The sequence below is a fragment of the Triturus cristatus genome, chromosome 6 (assembly GCF_964204655.1).
Source record: "Triturus cristatus chromosome 6, aTriCri1.1, whole genome shotgun sequence".
In the NCBI taxonomy this organism is placed as follows: domain Eukaryota; kingdom Metazoa; phylum Chordata; class Amphibia; order Caudata; family Salamandridae; genus Triturus; species Triturus cristatus.
Genome location: NC_140589.1, coordinates 720778704 through 720804035, shown reverse-complemented (window position 1 = coordinate 720804035; position 25332 = coordinate 720778704). Strand labels below are relative to the sequence as shown.

Genomic DNA, 25332 nt, shown 5'->3' with positions numbered 1-25332 from the left:
AGACTGTCTTCTGGTTTTCAATGTTTGTGGCATTATTCATTTTTTGTATTTTTTAATAAATGTATTAATTGTACATAAAACGTTGTTAAACATTGGTATTCAACATATGCTTCCATGTCTAATCTCTTCAATACTGTAAGAAATTTCCCTTTAAAAACAAATGTTTTTAGGGAGTGTCGAAATACTGTTTTAACCTCCCCAATATTTCCTGCACAGTGCTTACACCCGATAGGAAACTAATTTAATCGACAAAAGAGTAAAGATATATTCTGTTTTTTCAGCAAAGTGGAAGACGCATTCTATGCTAACCAACTTAGACTGAATGGAGAAAAGCTGTGGAAGAAAAGCAGAGCTGTAAGTTATTACATGATGCCCTAGAGATGGTAAAAATAAACACAAAACGTTATGCGCAATATTGGTGTACTGTGATACACTTGAGCGAAAAAGTATCCTAAACAGTAGATTTTCAGGGAAATTTCCTAGAACGGCTTACAAGTGATATGCAGAGTCTGCTACATAGATAATACATTGTATATTCCAGTTTTGAAAGTAGGGTTAGGAGGGAAGAAGGAAGGGGCCAAGAGTAGGATGGGGAGTAGCAGATGTTTTCTGAAAAGTTGTCTTTTGCTGTCTCCTGGCTTGTAAGGGGGCATAGACAGTCTCAGATTCCAAGGAGTATGGGGGCATAGCTGGCTAATGCTTGCTTCTTTGTCACTTTATTTTGAGTTTTGGAGATTTCAATATCTCTAGTCTACCTAACTTGGTGCTTCTGTGGTGCTTACTCACCTGATAGGCAAAGCTCTTCTGCTTGGTAAATTTTTTTTTTTATTTTTTTTATTTATTTAATCTTTATTTCGGCCAATTTGGCCATAAAAGATATACAAAAAAAAAAACACATATGAAACATGTAAAACCATCAAAGAAAAATAATCAGGAAACACATTTGGTACAATATAAAATCATTCCACCCTACGAAAAAAATACTACTAGGGTGAATCAGATAAAAGGCCATGCGATTTAAAATTATGAACTTAAAATTAGATGGGAGCCTGCTACTTTAGGATACGGGTACGAATATACCAGACATTAGTAAGAAATTTAGCTAGTGCAAACACAATTGGACCTGAAACGTCAGTTTTTAAAATTCTATACACCGGGAGGTACTCCCTAAAACCAAGGTTTCTGATGAGTGGTAGGAGCCAATGTTTCCTGGCGGCCGTGTAAGTTGGACAAAACAAGACCACATGCAGATCGCTTTCCTCGGCACACACACATGCCGGGCATTGCTTGGTAGAGGGCGGTGTTGACCAGGAGCTGGTGTAGGATCGCAGAGGCAATGTGCCATATCTCCATTGGAGAAATAGCTTCCTGGCCAACACAGGAGACATAGCGTCCAGGACCCTCTCCAGCCTGTATGAGTCCTTGCTTTGCGCGAATACAGATGTTAATGACCCCTCTTCCTTGCAGTCTAGGGCCATAGATAATTTCTGCTCGTGATAAGCGTTGGCCAAAGCTCTTCGTGGGATCCTTAGTGAGGCGTTAGCTGGATCCGACCACAGGTCGGGGAGCCCCAGTCTCACACAGGACTTTTTTATATATTTTATCCACGGGATCTGTAGAGCTTTAGGGTCGGTTAGAAACTCCCTCAGTTCCGCCCTGTAGGTAGAAAGGTCTTCACTGCTCCATAGCCTTCGCCAGAAGACTATGGGTCTGAGACCTAGTTCATCTGCTATTGGTCTCAGTCCCAGATCCATCCTCAAGGGGAGGAGCGGAGTGCTAGACGGGAGGGCTACTATCTGTCTAATGAAGTTATTCTCAGTTATAGACAAACTGCAGGAGGCTATATGACCCCACAGTTCCGCCCCATACATCAGAGCTCCTCTGGCCTGTGCCTTATAGATCTGGATAAGCGGCCCCAACGGTCGATATGTGGGACTTTTCATCAACCGAGCAATGCCGCCAGTGGTCTGCACTAATTTAAGATTAACCCTGGTCTGGTGTGTTCCCCAAGACATGGTTTCATTCAACGTTACACCGAGATATTCAAAGGTGGAGACTCTCTCTAAACGTGATGATCCCAGTAGGGGGTTCGGGCGTGATCTTAGGGTTGGGTTCAGGACCATAAACTTGGTTTTGGTAGCATTGATTTCTAACCCCCTGTCTGTGCAGAATGCCACAAAAGAATCAAGGATCCTCTGTATCCCCATAGGGGTTTTGGACAGCAGCAGGGTGTCATCTGCAAACATAATTGCAGGCACCCTGCTGCCATTCAACTTTGGAGCGTCAGTGTATTCGGTGCCATTGAGATGGGCGATTACCCCGTTGACAAAGAGGCAGAACAGGGTCGGTGCCAATACACAGCCCTGTCTAACCCCCCTGTCAACGGGGAATCTGTCCGTTAGTTCCCCAAGTTTCCCGCACCTGACCCGGGCATAGTTATTATGATGCAATCTCTTTAAAATTATCAGGATATCCGGGGGGACCCCCATCTCAGCCAGAACACTCCAGAGTTTCCCTCTGGGCACGAGGTCAAAGGCGGCCCTCAGGTCCACAAATATGGTGTATAAACTGCCACCTTCCAATATCGCTGCCCTCCAATAGATAACGTTCAAACGAAAAACCTGATCCACTGTAGAGACTCCCTTCCTAAATCCCGCCTGATACGGACTAAGGGCGCCCGTCTCCTCCACCCAGTCCTGAAGCCGATTCAGCAGTATCCTGCCAAACAGCTTCTGTGACACGTCAATTAAACTGATTGGTCTATAATTGGCTGGGAGCAGGAGCGAGCCCATTTTAAATATAGGGACCACCTCTGCCCCCAACCAAGTACTCGGGATTTCCATGCCGTGCAAAACTCCATTAAACACAGCGGCCAGATAGGGGGCCCAAACATCGGGCTCCTGCTTGAACAGGTCCCCGGGCAGGCCATCCAGTCCTGGCGCCTTTCCAGCTTTAAGTCCTGTTAATGCTACCTTCACCTCCCCCACTGTTATCAAATCCCCGTCATACTCTGCCAATCCAGTACCGATATCAGTCATAGTTTCTCCCAGCTCAGAACTGTAGAGGGACTGGAAGTGAGCCTGCCACACCCCTGCTTCAATATTTGGCTCTATTGCCGAATGGAGGTTCCCCGACCCCCCATTTACTACTCTCCAAAACATTTGGTGGTCTCTTGTTGCGAGGGAAGTGGTGAGCTCCTCCCACTGGTTCTCCTCCCATTCAGTTTTAGCGTTGGTGACTAGTTTTTTATAAGCCCGTCTACTTTCTCGCAGCTTCTCTCTGCCTATTCCCTCCTTGATGCTTCTGAGAAGTTCTCCCTTTGCCTTCCTGCAGGCTGAATTGTACCATGAGGACTTGTGTTGCTGGGCCCTCCTCTGATTCTGTACCTTACTAAAAAGCATAGAGGCCGCTCCCTTTATAAGGTCCTCATGAGCTTGGTATCATTTCTCATGGGAGTCTTTATTGCCCACGTCATTAGCTAGATCTCCCACTTTTTCCAAAATAGGAATTAAACCTGCATAGAGCTTCGAGAGTTTCACTTGGCTCGTGGCTAGTTTTTCCCACCTGATTCTTCTCCTGTTGTTATCTAATAGAAGTTCAGGTTTGATCTCCTCAATGGTTGTTATAGAGGCTTCTAGCCCGGGATGGCTAAGATCGAGTTCAAGGGCATTATGATCACTATCTAGTCTCTCCATAACCCTAAAGTCCAAGATAGAAGACCAGTTCACTATCTGTACAAGGGCATAGTCCAAGCGGGACTCTCTTCCCACTCTGTTATACGTGGTTTTGCTTGGTACATCAGACTTAATGCGTCCATTGCAGGCTCTAATTCCATGCTTTAGGGTAAGGGTAGTAATCTGCAGTGCTACAGGCGTCCATGCCTTCGGGGAGGGTGCTACTACAGAAGGTACTAACCACCTGGACTCTTCTTCCATGGGGAATCCCTCTAGGAGGCCGACCAGCGGCTCGAAATGGGAATTTAGATCCCCTCCCACTATATAAGGAATGTCTCTTGGCATTTCCGATAAATAGGCTGAAAGCTCCTCTACGGTGGAAGATTCACGCGAAGCTCCCACTGGCCTGGAGTAGATATTTATCAGGGCAAGTTTCGCTAGGTTCGGCCAGGCTAATAGAACCACTAGGATGTCGTCTGATGGCACCGGTAGGCGTGAAGCCTGGCATCCTAAGTGGGATGCCACCCAAGTTATGAGTCCACCGGAGGGGCGGCCCTTACCCTCCCACCTAGCCGGGATGGAAAATGACAAGTAACCTTGGTGCTTATATTCTTCCCTTGCCCAAGTCTCTTGGAACATGCAAACATCCCCGGACTCGATGTAAGTTATCCAATCTTGAGTGCCCAGTTTATTGGCTAGGCCGTCCACATTCCACCAAATTAATCTCGTGTGCGCCGGAGCAACCACAGAGGGGATTGTAGAGGTGGAGTGGAGGGGGGAGCCAGTGCCAGAGCCAGATACTACCCCAATTGCTCTATCAGGGTCTTTTTCAGAGGTAGGTCTAGCCGGATCAGAAGGTTCGCTGGGACCGTTGCCCAAGGTCACAGGATTTGAGTCCGGGTTTGAAGACAGTCAGTCAACCCCATCCAGTCCATTCAGACAGTTGAAACGATTGTGATCCAAAAAGGGTGTCTCCGGAGGTCGATAAACTGGACGTGGAGCATGTCCCCTATGTCTAGATCTCCGTTCCACCCTTCTCCAGTTACCTTGTAACAAATCATGATGCATGCGAATGGGGGGGAAAAAGAAAGAAACTGGCAAAGTCTGTATGGTGGAATCCAGTGATCTGTTTGACCCAGCACAAATGTGTAGTACTGTCCCAGGGTCTCGAAAGGACACCATGATACAGTCCCCTGATATTGATTTTCCCGTCTTCCCCAACCATGGTACCCTTCTCACCTTAATAATCTCGTTATTGAGGTGGGCTGGAAGAGGTCTGTTCCAATTCAACCATTTGATGATTTTCCTCTTGAGTGAGTGAAAGTTCTCGTTTTCATCCATTTCGAGAGGAGGAACACCTGCCAAAACCACCATGAGGCTGTTAGCCTCCGGTGGTAAGTCGGGTCTCCGTGGTCTAGGGGCAGGCTTACCAGGGAATAGGGGGGCAATACTAGCATTAGGTAGGACCCCAGGGTTTATGCCAGGGGCTATACAATGGGAAGCTGGGCCTTCTGTCTGTGGAGGTAGGATGTTAGGATTGCTAAGTGGAATTGGAACTGAAATAGCCATAAGTGGCTGCAAAAGGGGAGCGGCAGTGGTGCCCAAAGGAGGACCCGTGTGGGTCGGAGGGTTTTGAATATTGGGGGAGGTTCCTATTGGTAGATTGGACTCAATGGTTCTACTCTGTTTGCTGTCCGAGGTTTTCAGGCTGGTTAAAGTTGCCTCCAAAATGGTCAGCCTGATTTCTATTTTCTTCAAACTCTCGCTAATGGGCAACAGGAGTGATCTAATTAAAAATTCAATGTTCCCCAAAGAGATGACAGGGAGTGATATATTCAGTGGGTTGTTCCCTTTGTCGCTGGTGGAAGCAGTGGTAATGATATTAGTACCCTTGGGGGGGAGTAGCATTATGCACATTGACTAATGGCCTGTCATACATAGATACGGACTTAAGTGTCTTTCCAAAGTCAGAATGGGGGATCTTGATCTTCCCCTGGCCACCCCTCAGCTTCCTTCTGCGCTTGTTTGGTGGTAGGTCATGCACCTCTGCCACCACAATTTGCTTTGGCTTATTATTCCTGGTTTTAACTATGGGGGGCGTTTGGGTGAGTAAGTCAACAGCCAAACTACTGGCAACTAGTGGTGGAATGATGTCCGTAGTTTGTTTAGGAAATGAGCCAGGGTTGGGAATGCTATCCCGTAGTAATAGGGGAACGTCTTCTTGGGATAAAATATCCTGGCTACCATTAAGGGAACCTTCCTCTTGGGAGATAGGATAGGGAATTATATCACTGAGGGGCCTATTTTTCATGTGTTCGATCGAGCGACGGCGCTCTGCCCTACGCATCTCCAGAGAGGTTTCGTTTCCCCCATCACCCTTTACCGATTTAAAATAATTGTCCAGAGTCCCGGTGTTACCTCCCCCCTCCTTCGCTGGTGTTCCACCTAGGGCCGATGATGGCATACCCAGAACCTATTTCACAAACCAGATAGGATCAAGGAAATGCAGGTGAAAGAGAGTGGGCCCATCCCAGCCTCCTGCGGCCCCTGACGGCCACAGACGGTCCCGCCCTTGTCCCGGGCTTATCCCCGGGCTTATCCCCGGGCGCTCCCGTGCGCTCCCGCAACGCGGAAGTTGCTGTTTAAATTTGTAGGAGGAGAGTTAAGCTGTAAGTGGGGCGGGGCTTGCAGGGAGAGCGGCCAGGTGGCAGGTGGCGCGGGTTGACAGGACTGCTGGGAGACGTAGTCCTGTCCCGCCGCTCGCAGCCCTGCACTCACCCAGTCCCTCACTGATGAAATCCACAGGTCTTGACACAGACGGCTATCGCGCCGCAGCGGGACCCGCGAAGCGGGTTCCGCAAGGAGTGGTGGTGAGTCCGTAGGGAAGCCAACAGCAAGCAGCAAAGTCAGAAAGGTATCCCAGGGCAGTGGAGCACAGAGGGGCTTTTTCAGGCTGTAAGTGGGGCGGGGCTTGCAGGGAGAGCGGCCAGGTGGCAGGTGGCGCGGGTTGACAGGACTGCTGGGAGACGTAGTCCTGTCCCGCCGCTCGCAGCCCTGCACTCACCCAGTCCCTCACTGATGAAATCCACAGGTCTTGACACAGGCGGCTATCGCGCCGCAGCGGGACCCGCGAAGCGGGTTCCGCAAGGAGTGGTGGTGAGTCCGTAGGGAAGCCAACAGCAAGCAGCAAAGTCAGAAAGGTATCCCAGGGCAGTGGAGCACAGAGGGGCTTTTTCAGGCTGTAAGTGGGGCGGGGCTTGCAGGGAGAGCGGCCAGGTGGCAGGTGGCGCGGGTTGACAGGACTGCTGGGAGACGTAGTCCTGTCCCGCCGCTCGCAGCCCTGCACTCACCCAGTCCCTCACTGATGAAATCCACAGGTCTTGACACAGGTGGCTATCGCGCCGCAGCGGGACCCGCGAAGCGGGTTCCGCAAGGAGTGGTGGTGAGTCCGTAGGGAAGCCAACAGCAAGCAGCAAAGTCAGAAAGGTATCCCAGGGCAGTGGAGCACAGAGGGGCTTTTTCAGGCTGTAAGTGGGGCGAGGCTTGCAAGGAGAGCGGCCAGGTGGCAGGTGGCGCGGGTTGACAGGACTGCTGGGAGACGTAGTCCTGTCCCGCCGCTCGCAGCCCTGCACTCACCCAGTCCCTCACTGATGAAATCCACAGGTCTTGACACAGGCGGCTATCGCGCCGCAGCGGGACCCGTGAAGCGGGTTCCGCAAGGAGTGGTGGTGAGTCCGTAGGGAAGCCAACAGCAAGCAGCAAAGTCAGAAAGGTATCCCTTGGTAAATTGACTTTTTGGTATTGTTAACCCTAGCTAGCATTTCCATAAAGCAAGATACAACAGCAACCAACGGTTGATGCCAAGTTTCAAGAACAGATCCAACGCTTTGTTTTTCGGAGAACAAAAATCATTTTCTCAACGACCTTAAAGATGATTCAGCCTTGAATGGGATGTCATCTCGGAGAAGTTTGGACAGTCTTATCGTGACAAAGCAAGTTAAGCTGGATGAACTGTGAAAACCAAAGAAAAAAAAGTTTGTGAGTCACTTCGTCTAAAGCTGTGCGATTGGTGAAGCAGTACAGAGTTGCTGCAATCGTTGCTCTAATCTCGGAGAGGTAGCCTGTAAAGATGTTGTAGTATTGGGTTATGTTGTTTAGCAGAAAACAGCAAAGCAATGTGGTCTTTAGTGGCGGTACAGTCGGTGTCAGAAGGTGGCTTTGCAGCTAAGAATGTATCATGGTATAAAGCTTTGATTATGAAGTAGAAGTTGATGATTGACAGTATTGCTTTTGAGGAGGATCATCTGGACCCAGGTTGAAACAAGGCTTTTCACTCCTACAGTCCTTGAAGAAAAGTTTGGAATCTATGTAAAAACCTGCTTATTGCCAGTGGAGGAGGAGAAGCACTGCAGGTTTTCCTTTTGGCGGGGCGAGCCTTGATCAGTGCAGATGGCAGTCAGCCTTGATGTTGGTGAAGCATTTTCTAGCCTCTGAATGTCTTTAGCAGATGACATTGGGGAAAATTGTTTGCTGTCATCATATTGGTGAACGCATACATTTTCATCAGCGTGTGGAATCCACAGTGTTCCAGATAGAAGTCAAAGATCATTGCTGATGGTAATAAGCTCCAGGGGGCACTGCACCTCCGTGTCCTCTGTCTGTAGGCATTGCTATTTATCAGATAGGAAGTAGAGAAGAACCACTCCAGGACTTTGCAAGGATTTAAGATTGTACTCACCCACTCACATTGGAGACTACAGTTAGTTGAAGTTCCACCCAATAAATGTCTTTGCTCCATCCCAAGTGGCGAGTATATTGCTTTGCCAGTGTATGTTGCAGTACAGTAAGGAATACTACCAATCTAGGGATTAACTCATAGAAATGCTATGTTCTAAGTTATCTTTAATAATTTGTATGTTTATATAGACAATACTGCCTCGCCCTACACTGCGTCAGAAAGGTTGGTAGGGCTGGAGACCAGACTGTTACTTATCCCATAAGGGGTCCCATGACAAGTGCGATACCTTGAAGCCAGTTCTGCCTTTCTTGACCACACCATTTCACATGCTGAGACGTTGGAGTCTACATTTATAATAGGAAAAGCTGAACTATGAAGTCAAGATATTGAAGTGCTTTTGGCTAAAAGCCCAGGCTGGCAGAATGTGTCGCACATGACACAGCAGAACCTGGCAGCAATACAATCATGTTAGTATCATTTCTGAAAGGAAAGCAGACTTTAAACAGAGTCAATCAAGTGTCTAAGATTACCCGTGAAAGATTGGCAGACCAATAAATGCTAAGACAAACATTATGATCACATGTAAAAGGCAGGTATCATTGGCGTAGGTTTAGGAGCATGACAGATTAGCCTCTGAAAGTTTGGTCGGGCTTGTTTGGAATCAGTCCACTGAAAGATCGGCTAGGCTGACAAGAATCAGTCCTATATCTGTTTAGGAGCTAAAAAGATTACATGATTTGGTTGTAGTCAGAAATGTTCTTGTTTAGAATGGCCACTGATTAATCTTAAAAATATTTCTTGGTGTTCGCCACAGAACTTTATGTTGTCAAAAACTTTGGACAAATAAAATCATAATTGTGGAAACTATGTCAAATCTCATCAAACGTGTCTCTGGGTGTAGTGTCATTGCCTTCAAATTTCACCCAGTAGCTATTAGGAAATGCTAAGACATGCTGGACGCCTTTAACCCACCTACTCTTGGAGGACCTCCTACATGCACTGCACTACAGAGTAGCTTGTGAGGCCCGAGGTAGTGTAGATAATTTCTAGAACATAGAATACAATGGGTGAGATTGGGACTCGTGCACACCTTTCTGATCTGCCCCCATGGTGCACCTCAGGACTCTCCAATGTTCCACTTCATATCTACGTTAACAGATCCCTTAAGGGATCATGGCTTGTGACTCAATTCCTATGCTCAGATCCTACAGATGTAAATGTGCATCAGGGGCCTCAGCATAGATTTGCGTTTGTGCCTCTGAGCCTGCTAAAGGTGGGAAAGTAGCCAAAGGGCAGTAGTCCGAAACAGATCCTGCTGCTCAGATATCTGATTAGCCAGAATGAGTATCTGGCCTCTCAACACGTACCCCCATGCTTGTTTTAAATCATACTTTGAATGCAAACAAGGACAGTATCAAATCAATCTCAAATATGCCTTCCCACAGCTTTTTTGTCTTACATGGGGTGGCATGGTGAGCAAAATAACGATGGATTTAACCCAGATCTCTTGACTGGGGATGAATGTTTGATGTGCTCTGCATTCCATCCATCGTCTGTGTGTCTTTTGCATTCTTTAAACTGCAGCACATTTGGAAAATATTCCATAGATAGAACTCAGATATCATTTTACTCCTGTGAACCACCTTCTACAACACTGATCCCGGTCTGAATCTGAAATATGGCAAGGAAGCATGCCTCAGACACTTCTTTCCTTGAGAGTTTACACTCTTCCCTTGTATAAATGTGCACTAGATCAGCTCTAGAAAAAGAAGAAATAACTGACTCGTAATAAAGGTTCTCCAGCTATGGTGTCTTAATCAGATTAGCATGCGATTCACAATAGTCTTCTAACCCATTGATATTTCTTTTTGTTTCCGTTCTCCATAAGTGATTCTAATGCAGTGCATAATGAAAAAGATTGTGTCCTTTCTCTTAGCGCAGACACGATTTGGGAACTTTTTTCCTTTGCTGGCTGCAGGATGCCTCACTCAATTACCACAAAACAGAAAAGATCACCTATCTTTAATTCCAATTATGTACTTTATATGGCTGAAAATTCAAAAAGAAATTTCAGAGTACATTTTATTCTCGATCATATTAAAGCACAGCACAGTGCCGTTTGTGGTTTGTAATCAAAAAGATCCCAGGAGTTTACATATCCAAGACCAGTCTTTCAAGACTGTGGCTGTTTTCTTCTTTTGAGGTTGCCTAGTGAATATGAACACAGAGAGCTATAGTGTTGTTACAATAAGGTGGGTCGTTGGAAGTTGTTATCTCTTATCAAAATAGACTACTGAAATTAACTTACTGAAATAGTTCTCCAAGATTTACATTTGGTGCCTGAGTAATTATTTAACCAAGGGCTTGAATATCCGGAATTGATCAAAGTTGGAGACCCGCTGTTCTAGTTCACTAATTTACTTCAACTATGAAAGGTCCAGAGTATGATGGAAACTTATTTACTTCAACAGTTATAATGACCCAACTCCTTCAACAAACATTTTAAAAAATGTGCAGCTGAACAAGGTGTCAGGTAGGAGAAAAATCATCACTCAACAATAGATGTGAAGCAATGGAGTGAGTCAGTGCACGGTCCAGTTTATCATCTAAAATAGTGAGCCTAGGAGATATTTGTTTATGGTAGCCATTCTTACTCTGGAAATCCTTGACATTTGTTGTGGTCCCTTTTATTCTGGAAAAGCATTTAATCCTGTACTTCACAAGAGTACATGTCCAGGGTGGGAAAGTTTGTGCGAAAAGGATTAATATCCACAAATCTGCAAGTTTGTGGGCGTTCACTAAACATGCATATTGAACCCATTTTTAAGCACTATTTGTGTTCCGGAATACTAATGGGACCCCTGCCTCAAACACCCCAGGCAGATCCTTTTTTGTGCACATAAGTGTAATTTACCTGCACAAAACACTGGTGATTGGGCCCGATGGAAATGTAAAAACAATCTAATTAATTTAAATGCACTCTTCTGAAGCAGCAGTTTCATTTGAAAACCATTTAATTTAAGGAACTTAGCAAGTAGTTGGAAATACTATTCCTACTTAAAATGTGAGTGTCCTTTGTGTATACTTGTGCGGGTATACTATTTTATCAGATTTATTTGATATGACATTTATAAAGTGAAACACGACTACTTCCTCAGAAGTGTCCCAGGGCTTGAGGAAGAAGAACCCCTGGCCCAAACAGCAGGCTCCGCGTATCCACCAATTAAAGTGTAGCCATCCCTAACTTTAGCTGCCATCTTAAGTACAAACATGAAGGATTTCAGTTGTTTTCTAAATATCAGCAAATTGGGATGTAGCTGAATCAATGAGGGTTGAGTATTTCAGAAATTGGCAGTGGTGACTGCTAAAGGGCGACAACACCCCTCTTTCCCCCACCCCCAAGCCTCCCTCACCCGCCCTTACTGAACCATGGAGTGACTATTAAGCCACTTATGTTTAGATTTTAATTCTCTAGAAGGGCTGTATAAAGAAAAGATGGAATTCATGTGCGTCGATAGACGGTTACCATAGATTGTTTCTTGGCAAATGCATAGTTCTTTGAACAAGCATCTTTTTCCTATAGAAAGCCAGTGAAGCTTGGCCTAGTGTTTAGAGATAGAAGTGCTTCGATAAAGGAGCGCCTATTATTAGCCCAAAGATAAGCCTTGCAGCTGCATTCTGTAATACAGTAATCAAGATGTTTATGCATCTACCAGGAGATCATTACAGTTGTCCAGAGCTTGGACCATGTCTCTTCTCTCTGATTTAGGAATGTAACGGAGGATCCTTATGATTACATGGAGTAGTCTAAAACATGTTGGGCATATAGATTTAACATGTAGATCAAAACTCAAGTCTTTATCCACTATAATCCTCAGATTACGTGCATGGAATACTGTCTGGCAACGATATTATGTGCCCATATTTTTCAATTTGGAACATAATAGTATTTTTGACAGAGGAAGGTTAGAAGAGGAACCAAATAGTAACAATGTTTTCACAGCATCCATATGTTTATTTATGAGGCCAATGTGCCTACAGTAAATTTGAGTGGAAGTTATTTTTGTGATTGTTGGCCATTTTGAAAACTTAGTTGGAATTCCCTATTTTTCACTTGACTAGCCGAGCTCTAATTTTTTAATACAGTAATTTTCAATAATATGTGGGGTGATGTAGCCTATGGCGTGACTGGAGCTTGAGGAATAGTATAATAATCAAGTACAGAGAGAAAGTCCGCCAAAGAACTACCAGCTACAGTAATCACTGCCACGCTGGTAACAGTGACTCAGATGTTTCATCCACCGGCATGACTATGCCCTAGAGCAGTGGCTCTGAACCTGTGGTCTGGGGACCCCTCGAGGTCTGCAAAGCCTACTCAGGGGGTCAGCCACTGCTTGGAAAATTAAGTGATATTAACAGATTAATTAGGTGTGTATAAATAAAGAAGCAAAATGTATAATTGGACATTTTAAAACGTTCTTTAAATGTGAAGAAATGTGAAATTGGAGGCTAAAAATTAAGTTAGTATCCTCAGAATAATTCGGGGGAGCAGTGCAAGTGCATCAAACAGAATATAGTATGGACGTTGAGTGGCCTCATTTGAATTTAGTAAAGCTCCAACCTATCCATTAAAAATTAGATTTTTTTATATTCGTTTGTGAATTAAATAAAATGTATCACCGTGTATATGTATGATAAATGCTTGTTTCTGTATCTTTTTTGTGTATTGTTTTGCAGTTCAAAATGCTTAGGCTGGGCTCCTTGGCTTCCATTAATGACTCAATGGGGGTCCCCTGATTCCAATAATGATTCAATGGGGGACCCAGGTTCCAGTAATTATTAAGTGGGGGTCCACAGAAATCAAAAGGTTAAGAACCACTACCGTAGAGCACTCAAAACTAGTTGAGGAGGGACGCCTTCTGACTTTAAATTTCTGAATCACTGTAAAAACCAAAGGTTAAATAAAAGTTATGATTAGCTTTGTTTTTTACGCCCTTAACATATGTTTCAAAGAACCTCCGAAATTTGCAGAAAAAAACATGTGTTAAGTGTAGTTATGCTTACAAAACCTAATCGAAAAACCACTGAAATTAGGTTAGGCAACTATAACTCGCTCTCCCGTTATGCTCTACTTATGACCTTACATATGACTCCACTGATGAGATGTAAAATTACATCATTGATGACATCCATGATGCCATCTTAAATGAGCTTATCTCTGTCAACAATGGTAATATATTGCACTCAGCAGATCTGAGTGTGTGGTTTATGCCATGTTCTTTTTTCATGTGCAGAAACAACACACTGTTAAACCTTTGCAGTGAAATAAAACTACTATACATGGGCCTTGTGAGTATTCTCCCATTTGTCATCTTCTGTAAAGTAACCCTAGAATGGAATCTGTACTGAATCAATGTTTTGTCAAGTTTGTTATGCTCTACTGTGGTAGTAAGACCTTTGCACCTGGCAGTAAACAAGTAAATCTGGGTTTATTAGTACACTTGTTTCGAATTATGTGTTGTTACTGGGCCACATTTATATTTAACGGCATGAAATGAAAATATATGTGCCATGCTAATGAAAATAAATGTGACCCAAGAACATGTTATTTAGTGAAAGTGTACTAATGAATGCACATTCACAGATTTAGTACTACAGTGAAAAGGTAAAATCTGTGTTACGCAGCACAGGATAAAGGACTTGAGAAGGCACTGTTTTGTGTCATAGAGTGTTGTTACAAAACATTACAGACAACTCCAGCTTATAAATGTCTTTTCTCTACTTTGATGAGCTGTCAATCTGATGGTTGCTTTGGTGCATCAAATCACCCCAGAAAACACATAGTTAGTTATCCTTTAAAGCTATAACCCTATTGTGGTCCTAATATATGAAAAATAAATAAATAAGGATTTAAAGATTTCTCTCCTAGACTAAAAACTTTGCGTACATACTGGAAATGCGCTGCACGGTTTCTAATACTCTACTATAAAGTCTTCACTATCAAGTAAATATGTAATTAGCTGTATGCTCGCCCTTTTTATTATGTTAAATGTTCTGTCATATTGGAAACAACATTGTAGTGGTCCTATACTTGTGGAAGTTCTCTCCAGCAGTTTCAAATTCTTCCCTTGCCTCAACCTTTCAGTGCAACATGTCGTATCCAGGTTAATCCTCTTAACATGGATTCTGTTTCTAAGCAATTACTTGAAAATCTGATGTTATTCCTAAATGAAAGATAACGTGGTTTGTGGTCTATTTGTGCAGGTAAAGGTTGGAGACACGTTGGATCTTATACTTGATCAAGATAAAGAAGCAGAGACTGTGACCGTTCTGAGAGTGGTCCTGAAAAATGTGGCAGAAGAAAAAACTGGAACTGACAAATACAAAGTATTGCTAAGACGCTGGAAAAACTTAAAACTTCCCAAGGAGGATGTGCTAAAGTAGCTGTTCTGCATGTGATAATAACCAATGCCAAACGTGTGCACTTAAGCAAATTGAATTTTTTGGATGAGAACCATGTTTCACGATTTGAAAACACCCTTCTGCGTGAATGGTTCTGCTTTTTTGTTACATAATCATGTTGGCTGCTTGTTCTGGAAATATTTCGAAGTAGATTTCCACAAACGTTATGTTTGTCCTGATGCATGGTCACCTAGTGTTGCCTTATTTTTGTCACGTCCCAGAGACAGCATAAGCAAATAAAGGTTCTGATAGATTTTTTACTTAATTTTGACTTGTTTACACCTAGCAAAATAGCTATCCAAGCCATAACCAAATTCTAACCTTTCAAGATCCCAGCAGTGTCTCTCCCCACACTTGCTTCTCATGGCTGGTCTAAAACCTATACTGAATCTACTCGGGCTCAGCATATTTCTGTCCACTGCGACATGCAAAATCGTGGTTCAGAGCTATATCTACTCACCACTAGAGATCATTGATAGGCTGTAAAATCAACAACAGTGCATGCTTAAATATTCCAGTGAGGTCCTAGTACGGAAAGTTCTAAGATTTGTGGAGGGGAGAAATACTTCCTGTACAATATATTGCCCTTTGATTTCAACTCAGGACCACACGTTTTCACCTAGACTTTACATTTTCATCTTCTAAGAATTCACATTGAACCCTACTTACACCACTGGTTAGTGCAGGTCTGCTCCCTCAAGATGAAAACCGGATGCCTTTCACCAACCCCTAGTGTCGCTGGTCGATGCAAGAAGGAAAGTCCTCTTACCCACCAAGGTTGTTGGTGACCAGTGCTCCCTTCAACAGGCTTGTGATCCTTTGTGAAATGTGGTCCCACTTCCACACCAGCCCTGTAGTCACTGCGCTGTGAGGGCTTGATAGTCTTTTATTTGAAGGTACTTTCTTTTGCTTGTATTAGGATGCAAAGGATTTAGCTGCGGTGTGCATTCTGGTGGCATGGGGTTTTGTACCAGTTTCCCACAATATCCTTGTCAGCATGTTTTGGCAGGCTCATACATGTCTGGTGGGGGAACAGCCATCCAGTCCTCCTCATTCTCAGATGTTGTTCACTGCCGATTGATTTAATGGAGTTAGTATGACACTTTAGGCTCCACATCTTTTGGCTTCCAGCAGACTCCTTCCATCATGTTATCATGCTTGAGCTAAAGATATATTTGGCTTTGAAGCCCTCAATGCCTTTTTGCTTGGTAAGAACAATTGTTGTTGACCCTTCCCAAGTTTACGCTTGCCAATTGATGTTTGGAACCAGTTACTAACTCGGGGCTTCTGGCTGTCAGCAGCCCCTCTACAGAAAACTGTTAATATCCAAGCTGACTTGCTTACATTCACATAAATGAGGGTAGACTTACTTCTGTTCAGGCATTGGTATACTTCAGCAGTGGATTTTTGCATTCATGCACAACTGCAAGCGCTGTTTTCATTCCCTTAATGGACAGAGATACCCTCTTCCAACCAGACATATTACTCATGAACGGCTCCCGCTCCCCTCCACTGAATCCCACTGTAAATGCTTTTACGACAAGATGACACAAAAGAACAAAACCTATATCAGAATATCACAAATCAAATCGTGCTGCATAATGAATAATAAGCATAGATAATACATGAATAAACAATACAGGAGACCAGCCACATCGGAAAATCTTGAATAGAATCCACCTATTTTTCACAAAAGGACCCCAAATGCGTGCAAGCTGAGGAATTTCCCGAAAAGCAGCTACAATTAAGATTTCCATCCTACAAAAGTCTATAAAACAGGTCCACCAATAACGAAATTGATGGGATTGACATCCTACTAATAATTCACAACCCCATAACCTGGCAATTAAGATCGCTGTGAAAACCATCCCTTCATGTTTCAAAGCTGCATCAATGGAACACCCAAGTATAATGAAATTAGCTGATGATTAAAGCATCCCACATGCAAGGTATTTCTTTGAAGATGCTATCCCAATACTCCATAACTTACCACCGTAAACAAACAGGTGGATGAGATCTGTTTCCTTGTCTCTACATTGGAAACACAGTTTAGTGTACAGTATCATTAGAAAAGATTTTTGGACCTATTACACAAATCCTGTATTGTTTTGTAATGCAGCATTTTGAGATGCACCACTTTCACCAAGCTGTGACCCCGAGAAATGCTATCCATCAACACTTCCAACTCAACAACCATGCCCTGTTGATATGCCTTGATAATCGCCTCAGGCAAACAAGGGTATGTAAAAAAAAAAAAAAAAAAAAAGTAAATCCTGCCTAAACTATGCCGTATAGTTTTTGCGCCTCAAAGGAACAAAGTACCCCGTCCTTATAGAGCTGGCCTACATTGTGTAATTGTATTTGCCACTTAAAAGAGTACCCGTATCCCTAAAGATTAGTAGCAAGGTGGAACTATAAAAAAAAATATTGTATATTTATTAACACTGGGAATTTCAAGATACACAAGCCATTGTTTCCAAATATGGGTCAAAACTTCTAAAGACGTGAATATAACCTTAACGTATGATATTACCAAAGGACAAGAACCCCCTCACCCACCAACGTCCTGATATGCTATGTATAATCTGAAAGCAGCCAGTCTAATTTATTCAAGCCCATAACCTGCAATGTTCTACAAGAGCAGCCCAAAGAAATGCCTTAGCTTGGTGAGAGGCCACCTTCCATGATTCAGTAGAAATCTCCAAACCATTTTGCAAGGTATGGGCCGCAAAAGTAAAAGAACTTTGGGAGAAGATTTTCTGCCGGATGAAAGAAAAAGACGACATAACGTCTGTTGGCAATACAATATAGTATGGAGTTTATAAAATGCACGCGGAAGGCCAGTCAGCTCTGTGGAACTGGAATCTGAACTTCAACTTACAATGTGGCGGACAGTTTGTTTTATGCCTTTGTAACCACAAATATGTTATACATTTGCATATTAAATCAAACGTTTGCTCAAGCACAACAGTATCTTTTAATATCAAAAGCTAATACTTTCTGTGAAAACATCTAACCACACATCTATGGAATGCGACTCGTGCACGTGTTATTGTCACTTTTTTCATTCCACCGCTCTACTACCTATTCTACTAAAACTTGTGACTACTTCCCCGCCCCCCCCCCTCCCCCCCCCAGGTCTTGACTCTATTTGTGCTTGTTATTCTGCTACTGTAAACAGCTTAGGCCTGTATTTTTCCTCTAACACGAACATCTGTACACGTCTTTCTGCTGATTCTTGCATTGCCATGAGTAGGCCTTCCTCCTTTTCAACATTCATTATAATAGAATCATCTTTATGATGTTACCAGGTCCTATAATCCCTATTGGAAGCCACTCCCAATTACACATCAAGTCTGTTATACTAGCTCATAATTAACTGTAATCATCTTTCCAGCCTTGGGGTTAATGCTAGCCATAAAACAGTAAGCAGATTCTATACACCTATTATCAGAAATTGTGACATTTTGCCTCATATTTATTCCTTTCCAAGATTCATAAGTAGACTAAGACCGACCCAAACATTTGATCTTCTAACTAATTAGTCAGCATAGCTGACCGGTAGTCACAAGTAACAACTGCAATGTGTGTGCTGAGATCTTAAGCTCGATCCTATTGCGCACTAACTGGGAAGTATGCCTTGGTTTCACAAGATGACACTGAAATAGTTCCCGGTACAAAGCAAATACAAGGGGCAATAAGGAACACTCCTGCCTCAAAGCTTGATGCATAGGAGATACCAGGTGCTAAATTATGTTTGCAATACGATTGTCAAGAATTTTAGAAAATACTCTGGCGTCCGAATATTAAGAGATCAGGAGACAAGAGTTGCACACAAGTGATAAGGACCAATCTTGGGTCAAATCTACTTAAACCTGATTGTGATCCAATACTACCTTTGGATAGATTTGTATTTGTACTTGTAGATACGGTAGCAATCTAGAATCACGCAGTATTCCATCTACATGTGAGAACTGCATGTATAGAAAAGAATGATATGTATAACCAAGGATATTGCCATTAAAAATTTTCTGGGTTTGTGGTCGTATGTCTTCTGCTGGCACTGGTCTGTTGCCAGTGATTGCAGAGATACCTTTTGTGGTTGAAGTTGTTTCTTACGTGGTTTGTTCTTTGCTTTCTGCAGGTAGGGACAGTCCTTATAGCTTGGAGGGGGATTTCCTGTGCAGTTTGCTCATATAGCTGGTTCGGTTTCTCTATTCCTGGTGCATTTATTGGAGGTATGTTCCCCTCCACAGCATATATTCCTTGGTTTCTGATGGCAGAATACAGAGGTGTGCCCCAGGCATTGGCAGTTTTAGCACGACTGGGCCCATCTTCCTGTAGTTGCTTCTGTGGTGATGGTGCAACTGCAGAGTCTTTGACTACCGAAAGATAGCAGGTTTTCCATCTTGGTTTGTAGATGGCGTTACAATGAACAGGAGAAACTTCTTGTTCTTGTCCATAGGCGAGGTAATCTGGGTTATGTTCTTTACAGGAAGTCCAAGTTCTGATAAATCGTGAGGGATGTGTCCAAAGGGATGCATTTACTGGTAATCCCTGTATTGCAAAGCACTGGGCTTTTACTGTGGTAAAGGAGAAAGTTTGGTATTCCAGTTTCTGCTCTGTAATTATCCTGGTCACACTCCTATAATCTTTGTGTTGCAAAAATAATTTTGGCATGGTCCTGCTGGACTCCCCAGGAGTGCTGCAGCTATGTGTAACCGCCAACGACTACTAGACAACTCTAGGGAACAAAGTGTCAACTTTCTAAAGTGGCCATTTGTGAAATAGTTACATTGGATTTGACTTGAGCTGCAAGTCAAGATCATTGCAACGCTTTGTTTGATACTCTGATGTACTATATGTATTATTCCCATTTAGACGTTAGCAATGCTGAATTGTTAACGTGTCACTCCATACTCGCCAATGGTACTACTAGCCTTTCTAGAGTAAAAAGAACAATGCAGGGTTTTTACTGTAGGGTCATGTGAAACCCATCCTGCGTTCTAATATACTCCACTGTGCCTGAGGGCTTGTTAGGCCTGCCTTGCGGATGACATGTATATTAAAACAGTAGGTTTGAGCTTTGCCATTAGTGCAGATTGCAACGTTGAATAAGCAGTTTAAAAACCGTCCTACCAGTCTGCACTGTCAGCCTGGGAGCAGTGCTTTGCTTTGTCATGCTTGTGGTGACATAATCAGTGCTGCAGTCCACAAGGGACACTTAACTTACAGGCTTTACGTACCCCATGTACCATACACTAGAGACATATAAGTAAGTTAACGTATGCCAATTGGGGGTAAGCCTTTTTAATCCTACACTTTCAAGCGCCAGAGCACTGGCACTGAGGCGTGGTTGGCAGGACTCAGTGCACTCTGAGTCGAAAAACATCAGCATCAGTCGAATAGTTTGGGGGTCATCATGCAAAGAGGCATTTCCTTACACACACAAAGGCCATTTGGAGGAGGCAGCTATCATAAAACTAGTTAGATCTTCGTTTTGGTAGCCGTCCTGAGATGCCTTGGTTGCTTGTTTTGTCAGAAATTGCAAGGTCTGTGCCAAGAGATGTAGTACTCCGTTTGTAACAATTTGTTTCCCAAGGAACCATGGGACCATTTTGGTATGGATTTTGCTGGTCCCGTCGAGTGTTTGAAAAGTAATCCTAAATACTTGGCAGTCCTGCAGATCACTAATCTAAATAGTCAATGTGGAAGTCAGTAAAAAATCCCAACACTGAGGTTGGGACAGAATTTTAGAGAGGGCTTTTATCAGAAAGGCTTTTCCCTGGAACTAAGCTACACCTGGCTGATGAACCGTTATCAGGATGAAACCGATCAAAAGGTTGCTAGTGTTCCAGTTCGGTGACGACCTGGCCTGGCAGTTCGGGCTAGACTGTCCCCATGAGGAGCAGGGTCAACGCTGATTTGCATTTGGCTGGGTCCAAACTGAGGTGGCGTGGTGAGTAAAAGTACGATCAGTTGGTTAGACAAATTGAAAACATTCCTCCTATTAGCCTTTGTGCGTTTCGTTCAGTTTCTTCCATAAAGCATGAGAATATTGAAATGGGTCATTGCGCAGAACCATGCACCATTGTACTCTTGGTCCTTAAAATGTTCTTGTGGAGAATAAAGTAATATTAACTAGGCCAACCAAATATATTAAGCATCTATATATATACGCAAATATGTGTTCATTATAGGGTTGTGTGTACGTATCTATATATGTATAATATATACACGTGTGTTTATATATGTGCATTAATGTGTTATAATGGTCTTGCAATGCGTGTTTCTGGTATGTATGTTAATGGTGAATGTCATTAAGTATACGTGAATGCTTTGTGAGTGTAATCATTGTCATGCATGCGTGGTAATGTCTTACGTGGTTGGTTTGCTTTGTAGGGACGTACATTCTTGGAGACAGGTAGGATGGGTCTACTAGGTTGAGTCCTTGTTTATTTTGAATGAGTTTGATGTGCTAGATCTGGGGTATGTGCTGATCTTCAGAAAGTGATATATTTGTATTTATTTATGTGCAAATTATACCACAAGTTAGTTTCAAGGCACAGCAAAGGAGAAGAGGATGGGAGGGCAGGAAAGGACACATGCCGGGAGAGACAGTATGCAAGCGGGGACATTACAGATTGAGCAGGAGTTCATTATGCATCAGGAGAGAGCCCGTTCATCAGAAGCTTTACAGGGTGGCTTTGAAAGTTTTTAGTGTTGGGCCAGTTTTGCACAAAGGAGGTATTTGCTTCCATAGTTCTGTACCTGCTGTGGTTGTTCCCCTCTGGCTCTCTTTCGCTTCCATTTGGTGAATGGGAGCTTTGTGTCTCTGTTGGAGCACATGATTCTCCCTCAATGGGTCTGTGTGAATTAATGTGAGATATAGCTGGGAGCTTTGGGATTTGGTTTCCAGATATTTAAGAGGGTGTTTAATATATTTTGTCATGTATTAGGTGGGCAATTTATTTTGGAATGAAAGATGATGTGATCATGTGTTTTTCAGGTCCATTATAATTGTAATGGCTCTACTTTGAACCGTTTTATTTTTGTCTTAGTTTTGAAAAGTGTGTGAGGGAAACTGATGACTGAGAAGGGTCCAGTTGGGTATGATGGGTATGAAGCATGTTTTGGGAATGTTGTAAAGGAGGGGATGTGTGTTTCTAGTTATCGCTTAGGCCTTTCGGATGAATGAGAACTATGAGTCAAAGAAAACTCACATATTTTGTGCTGTTTTCATTGGAGTAGGCAGGGATTCACGTTTTGATGACCAGTTGAGAGAATAGCATTGTATTATGGAACTCTTGGATGAAAGTGAATTTGCTACACGTAAGCAATCCTTCTGAATGCAGAAGAGTAATCTTTTGAAATTGTGTGTACCTGGCACCACCAGAAAAATGCAATTCGAAATGAATTGTATGTAGAACTATAACACTGTTTGAAGTTTGTTTTTTACATAAGTGATTTGTCATGGAAGGAATAGCACTTAAACCATATTTTTGCACGCAACCTGATGTGCACAACATTCTATCACTCTGTCACTCAATTTAATGATTCTCAATTTACCAACAAAAGAACCAGGGAAACTGATTTGGTGTTGCTGGAATTCAAACTCTTGGCTAGAGGTGGGTGTGCCAACAAATTAACTGAGAGAGCCGAGCCGAGCCAGAGCAGCAGCGGCAGCTGGCAACTCCCAAGAGTGGTTGGCCAGGCAAGTAGGTGGTGGGTGGGTAACCATGCTACATGCAAAGTGCTATAAAATAAGATCAAAAGCCACTTACCTTGAATGCTGCACGTTGACACGTCCTCCTCACTCTGGTCCTCTTCTCTCCACCAGGCTCCAGCACAGGCCAACTCCCTTAACCAAGCCTGGCACTGCTTGAGAGCTGTTTCCCAGCATGAGAGAAGCACCTGGATTGGAGGGAGCGGCCTCTGTCGGCGCTCCCGAGGGCCCTAGAGGCCTGTGCTTGCTCTCAACACAGCTGTCCAAGACAGCTAGGTTGAGAGGTTTAAAGTGAGTATGTCTGGCTGTCGCAAGACTGCCATCCAAAGAGATATGCGCACTTTAAACTTAAGTGCACAGAAGCCCACCATTCCTCCCTGCTGCTGTCACTCAGCAGGCCCTGCCCTGACACTTGGTTCAGGACGGGTTGATGAAAAATAATACGGTAATAGATTAACATTTTATTTTTCATCTCGGGGGGGCATTTTAGTTAGGTGGCCAACGCTCCTTCGCACTAATGGAGTAGCCTCCCCTGCAGAGCAGAACTTAGAGCCCATGCACGAGCCAAGCCCTGAAAATATTTGCTATGTAAATCTTAAAACAACATCCGGTAAAATATGGTAAAGTCTCATCAAAATTTTAAAAAAGTGTATTTCTTTAACATGTGGAAGCTTTAACATTAATAAGGCATATTATAGCACTGCACTGAAAAGTACTTATTAAAAGTGATAGTTATGTACAACTGGTAGTCTGAACTTGCATATTTGAAAGAACTTTCATACGCGATAATGAAGGAAAAAGAGTTTTGGTGAAATAAAGTATTTGCTTAAGATCACACAATTTAAGTGGGACGCTGTGATATATCCAGGTTTCCTTGATTCACTTTTTACAAATCAACCAGGAAATGGGCCTCTCTTTGTCTTTCCTTATATCAAGGCTTTGCTTTTACCTCTTAGTTCATTTTCTGCAGTTATTAAATACCTTCAGGCTCAGGCTTTACCTGGTCACCAATTACGTTGCACAAGGTTACCTGCATTGTTTATTGTACGTGGGAAATTAAGTGATGGTGCCCAGAATCACAGGATGTTAAGCCGATGCCTAGACACAAACCTGGTTCCCCAGTTGCAGATGACAGTATTTCCACGGTAAACTACGTTTACCGCGAAACTTTGACCCCCGCAGGGAATCACAACACGGTCGTTACTGCGACCGCGTTGTGATTCTGCAAACCATTACTCCGCAAGTCGGAACAACGACTTGCGGAGGGGGGGAGGTGTTGGATTTAAACTCCAACACCTTCCCTAGTGTCCGTACAAACTGGAGTTGGAATAGTAAATTATACTATTCCAACATCCAGCGCCCCCCTCCACAAGTCTCGTTGTTCCGAATTGTGGAGTAATGGTATGCAGAATCACAACGCGGTCGTTGTAACGACCGCGTTGTGATTCCCTGCGGGGACAAAGACTGCGGGATGACGAGATAGATTCTAATTCCACATCTCGGGTAAAGGGAGGGAGGTAGACAGAAGCCACATGAAAGCTTGGCTCGTTATGGGCTCGAGGTTCCAACAGGATCTCGAGATGAGCCAGACTCCCGGCTCGAGCCTGGCTCTGGCTTTCAGTGGCGTGCCCACCTCTTCTCTTGACCTGCAGATCACATGTTCATGAGAAGTTGACATTGCAAGGTGGCAATCTCAGGACCATTACATATTGTGCAGTGTCTCCAAAACCAGAATCATGTGCCGTTTACAGTGTCTTACATTCTTAAAGGTGCGTGCTCCAGGCTCTGGAAGCAAACCGTGCGCTGACTGGGGCAGGGACACGTATGTGCCTACGTTTCACATTTCTTAAAGAGGCAGCGTCAGTTTATACAGTAGTGTTTCTTTATTAGCTGCGCGTCAGCCCTTCCCAATGGGTAAGTAACAAGCAGGGCTGGTTTTGGCATGGTGAGCTGGGCCTCAGGCCCAAGGTACAATCTTCAGAGAGGCGCACAGGGCTTTGTTCTCTTAAATTTTTCAATAAGCTGCGCGCATCAACCCTTTTCCTTTTCATTCCTTCTCACCCCTATCGCCACACGCCAACAGCACCCCCAACAATACATTTGAAACCAGTGAGATGGACCTGAGCTGTAAGTGCTTCAGGGGAGGTGCAGAGCAGTGCTTAATTTGTAATAGAAGTGCTGGGGCCCATAGCATTACTGGGAAGCCCTCGGCCAGTGCAATCGAATGCCAAGGATACTTAGGGCCAGAATTACTAATTGCTCATGCAGTACAGTGCAGTGCCATTATAAAGAACGGGGTATCCCAAAAGGAACCGGTCAAGGACCTGGGTAGTGTTTGATACAAAAAACAATGGTCCTGGACCAATATTTCAATTCAATCAATGATTACAAATTAACAAGTTTGTAAATTAAATACACAACATGGAATTAAAAAAGTGCAAAGACAGGCCACTTTCTGGATCACCATATAGTTATTAGAATCAATTGGTAAGACCCAAGACAAAAGTATTCAATACGAATGGCAATTTAAGAAAGGTTGCTCCAGGGGGAGACGTGCAGAAGACAGGGTGCTCAAAAGTGAGGTGAAAGAAGTGGATATTTCCACAGAAATACGTAAAAGGTTTAATATGTCAAAGCATAACACAAGAGGACTGGTTGTCAATCACCATCCTAACAATGCCTGGCCAAAATAACACCATGATATATTTAATTTAATTTCAAAACGGAAATTA

General features: G+C 43.5%; 1 protein-coding gene across 5 annotated transcripts in view; it reads left to right on the top strand.

Annotated features, from left to right (window-relative positions):
• The window catches only part of MTRES1 (mitochondrial transcription rescue factor 1), a 128627-nt gene extending 110790 nt beyond the window's left edge, over window positions 1–17837 (top strand). For all 5 annotated transcript variants that reach the window (XM_085611225.1, XM_085611222.1, XM_085611224.1 and 2 more), the window contains exons 3-4: window positions 282–354; window positions 14677–17837. In XM_085611225.1, coding sequence (XP_085467351.1) covers window positions 282–354; window positions 14677–14856 — 253 coding nt within the window. In that variant the 3' untranslated portion in view covers window positions 14857–17837. The remainder of the gene's footprint in view (window positions 1–281; window positions 355–14676) is intronic.
• The last annotated feature ends 7495 nt before the right edge of the window (window positions 17838–25332 follow it).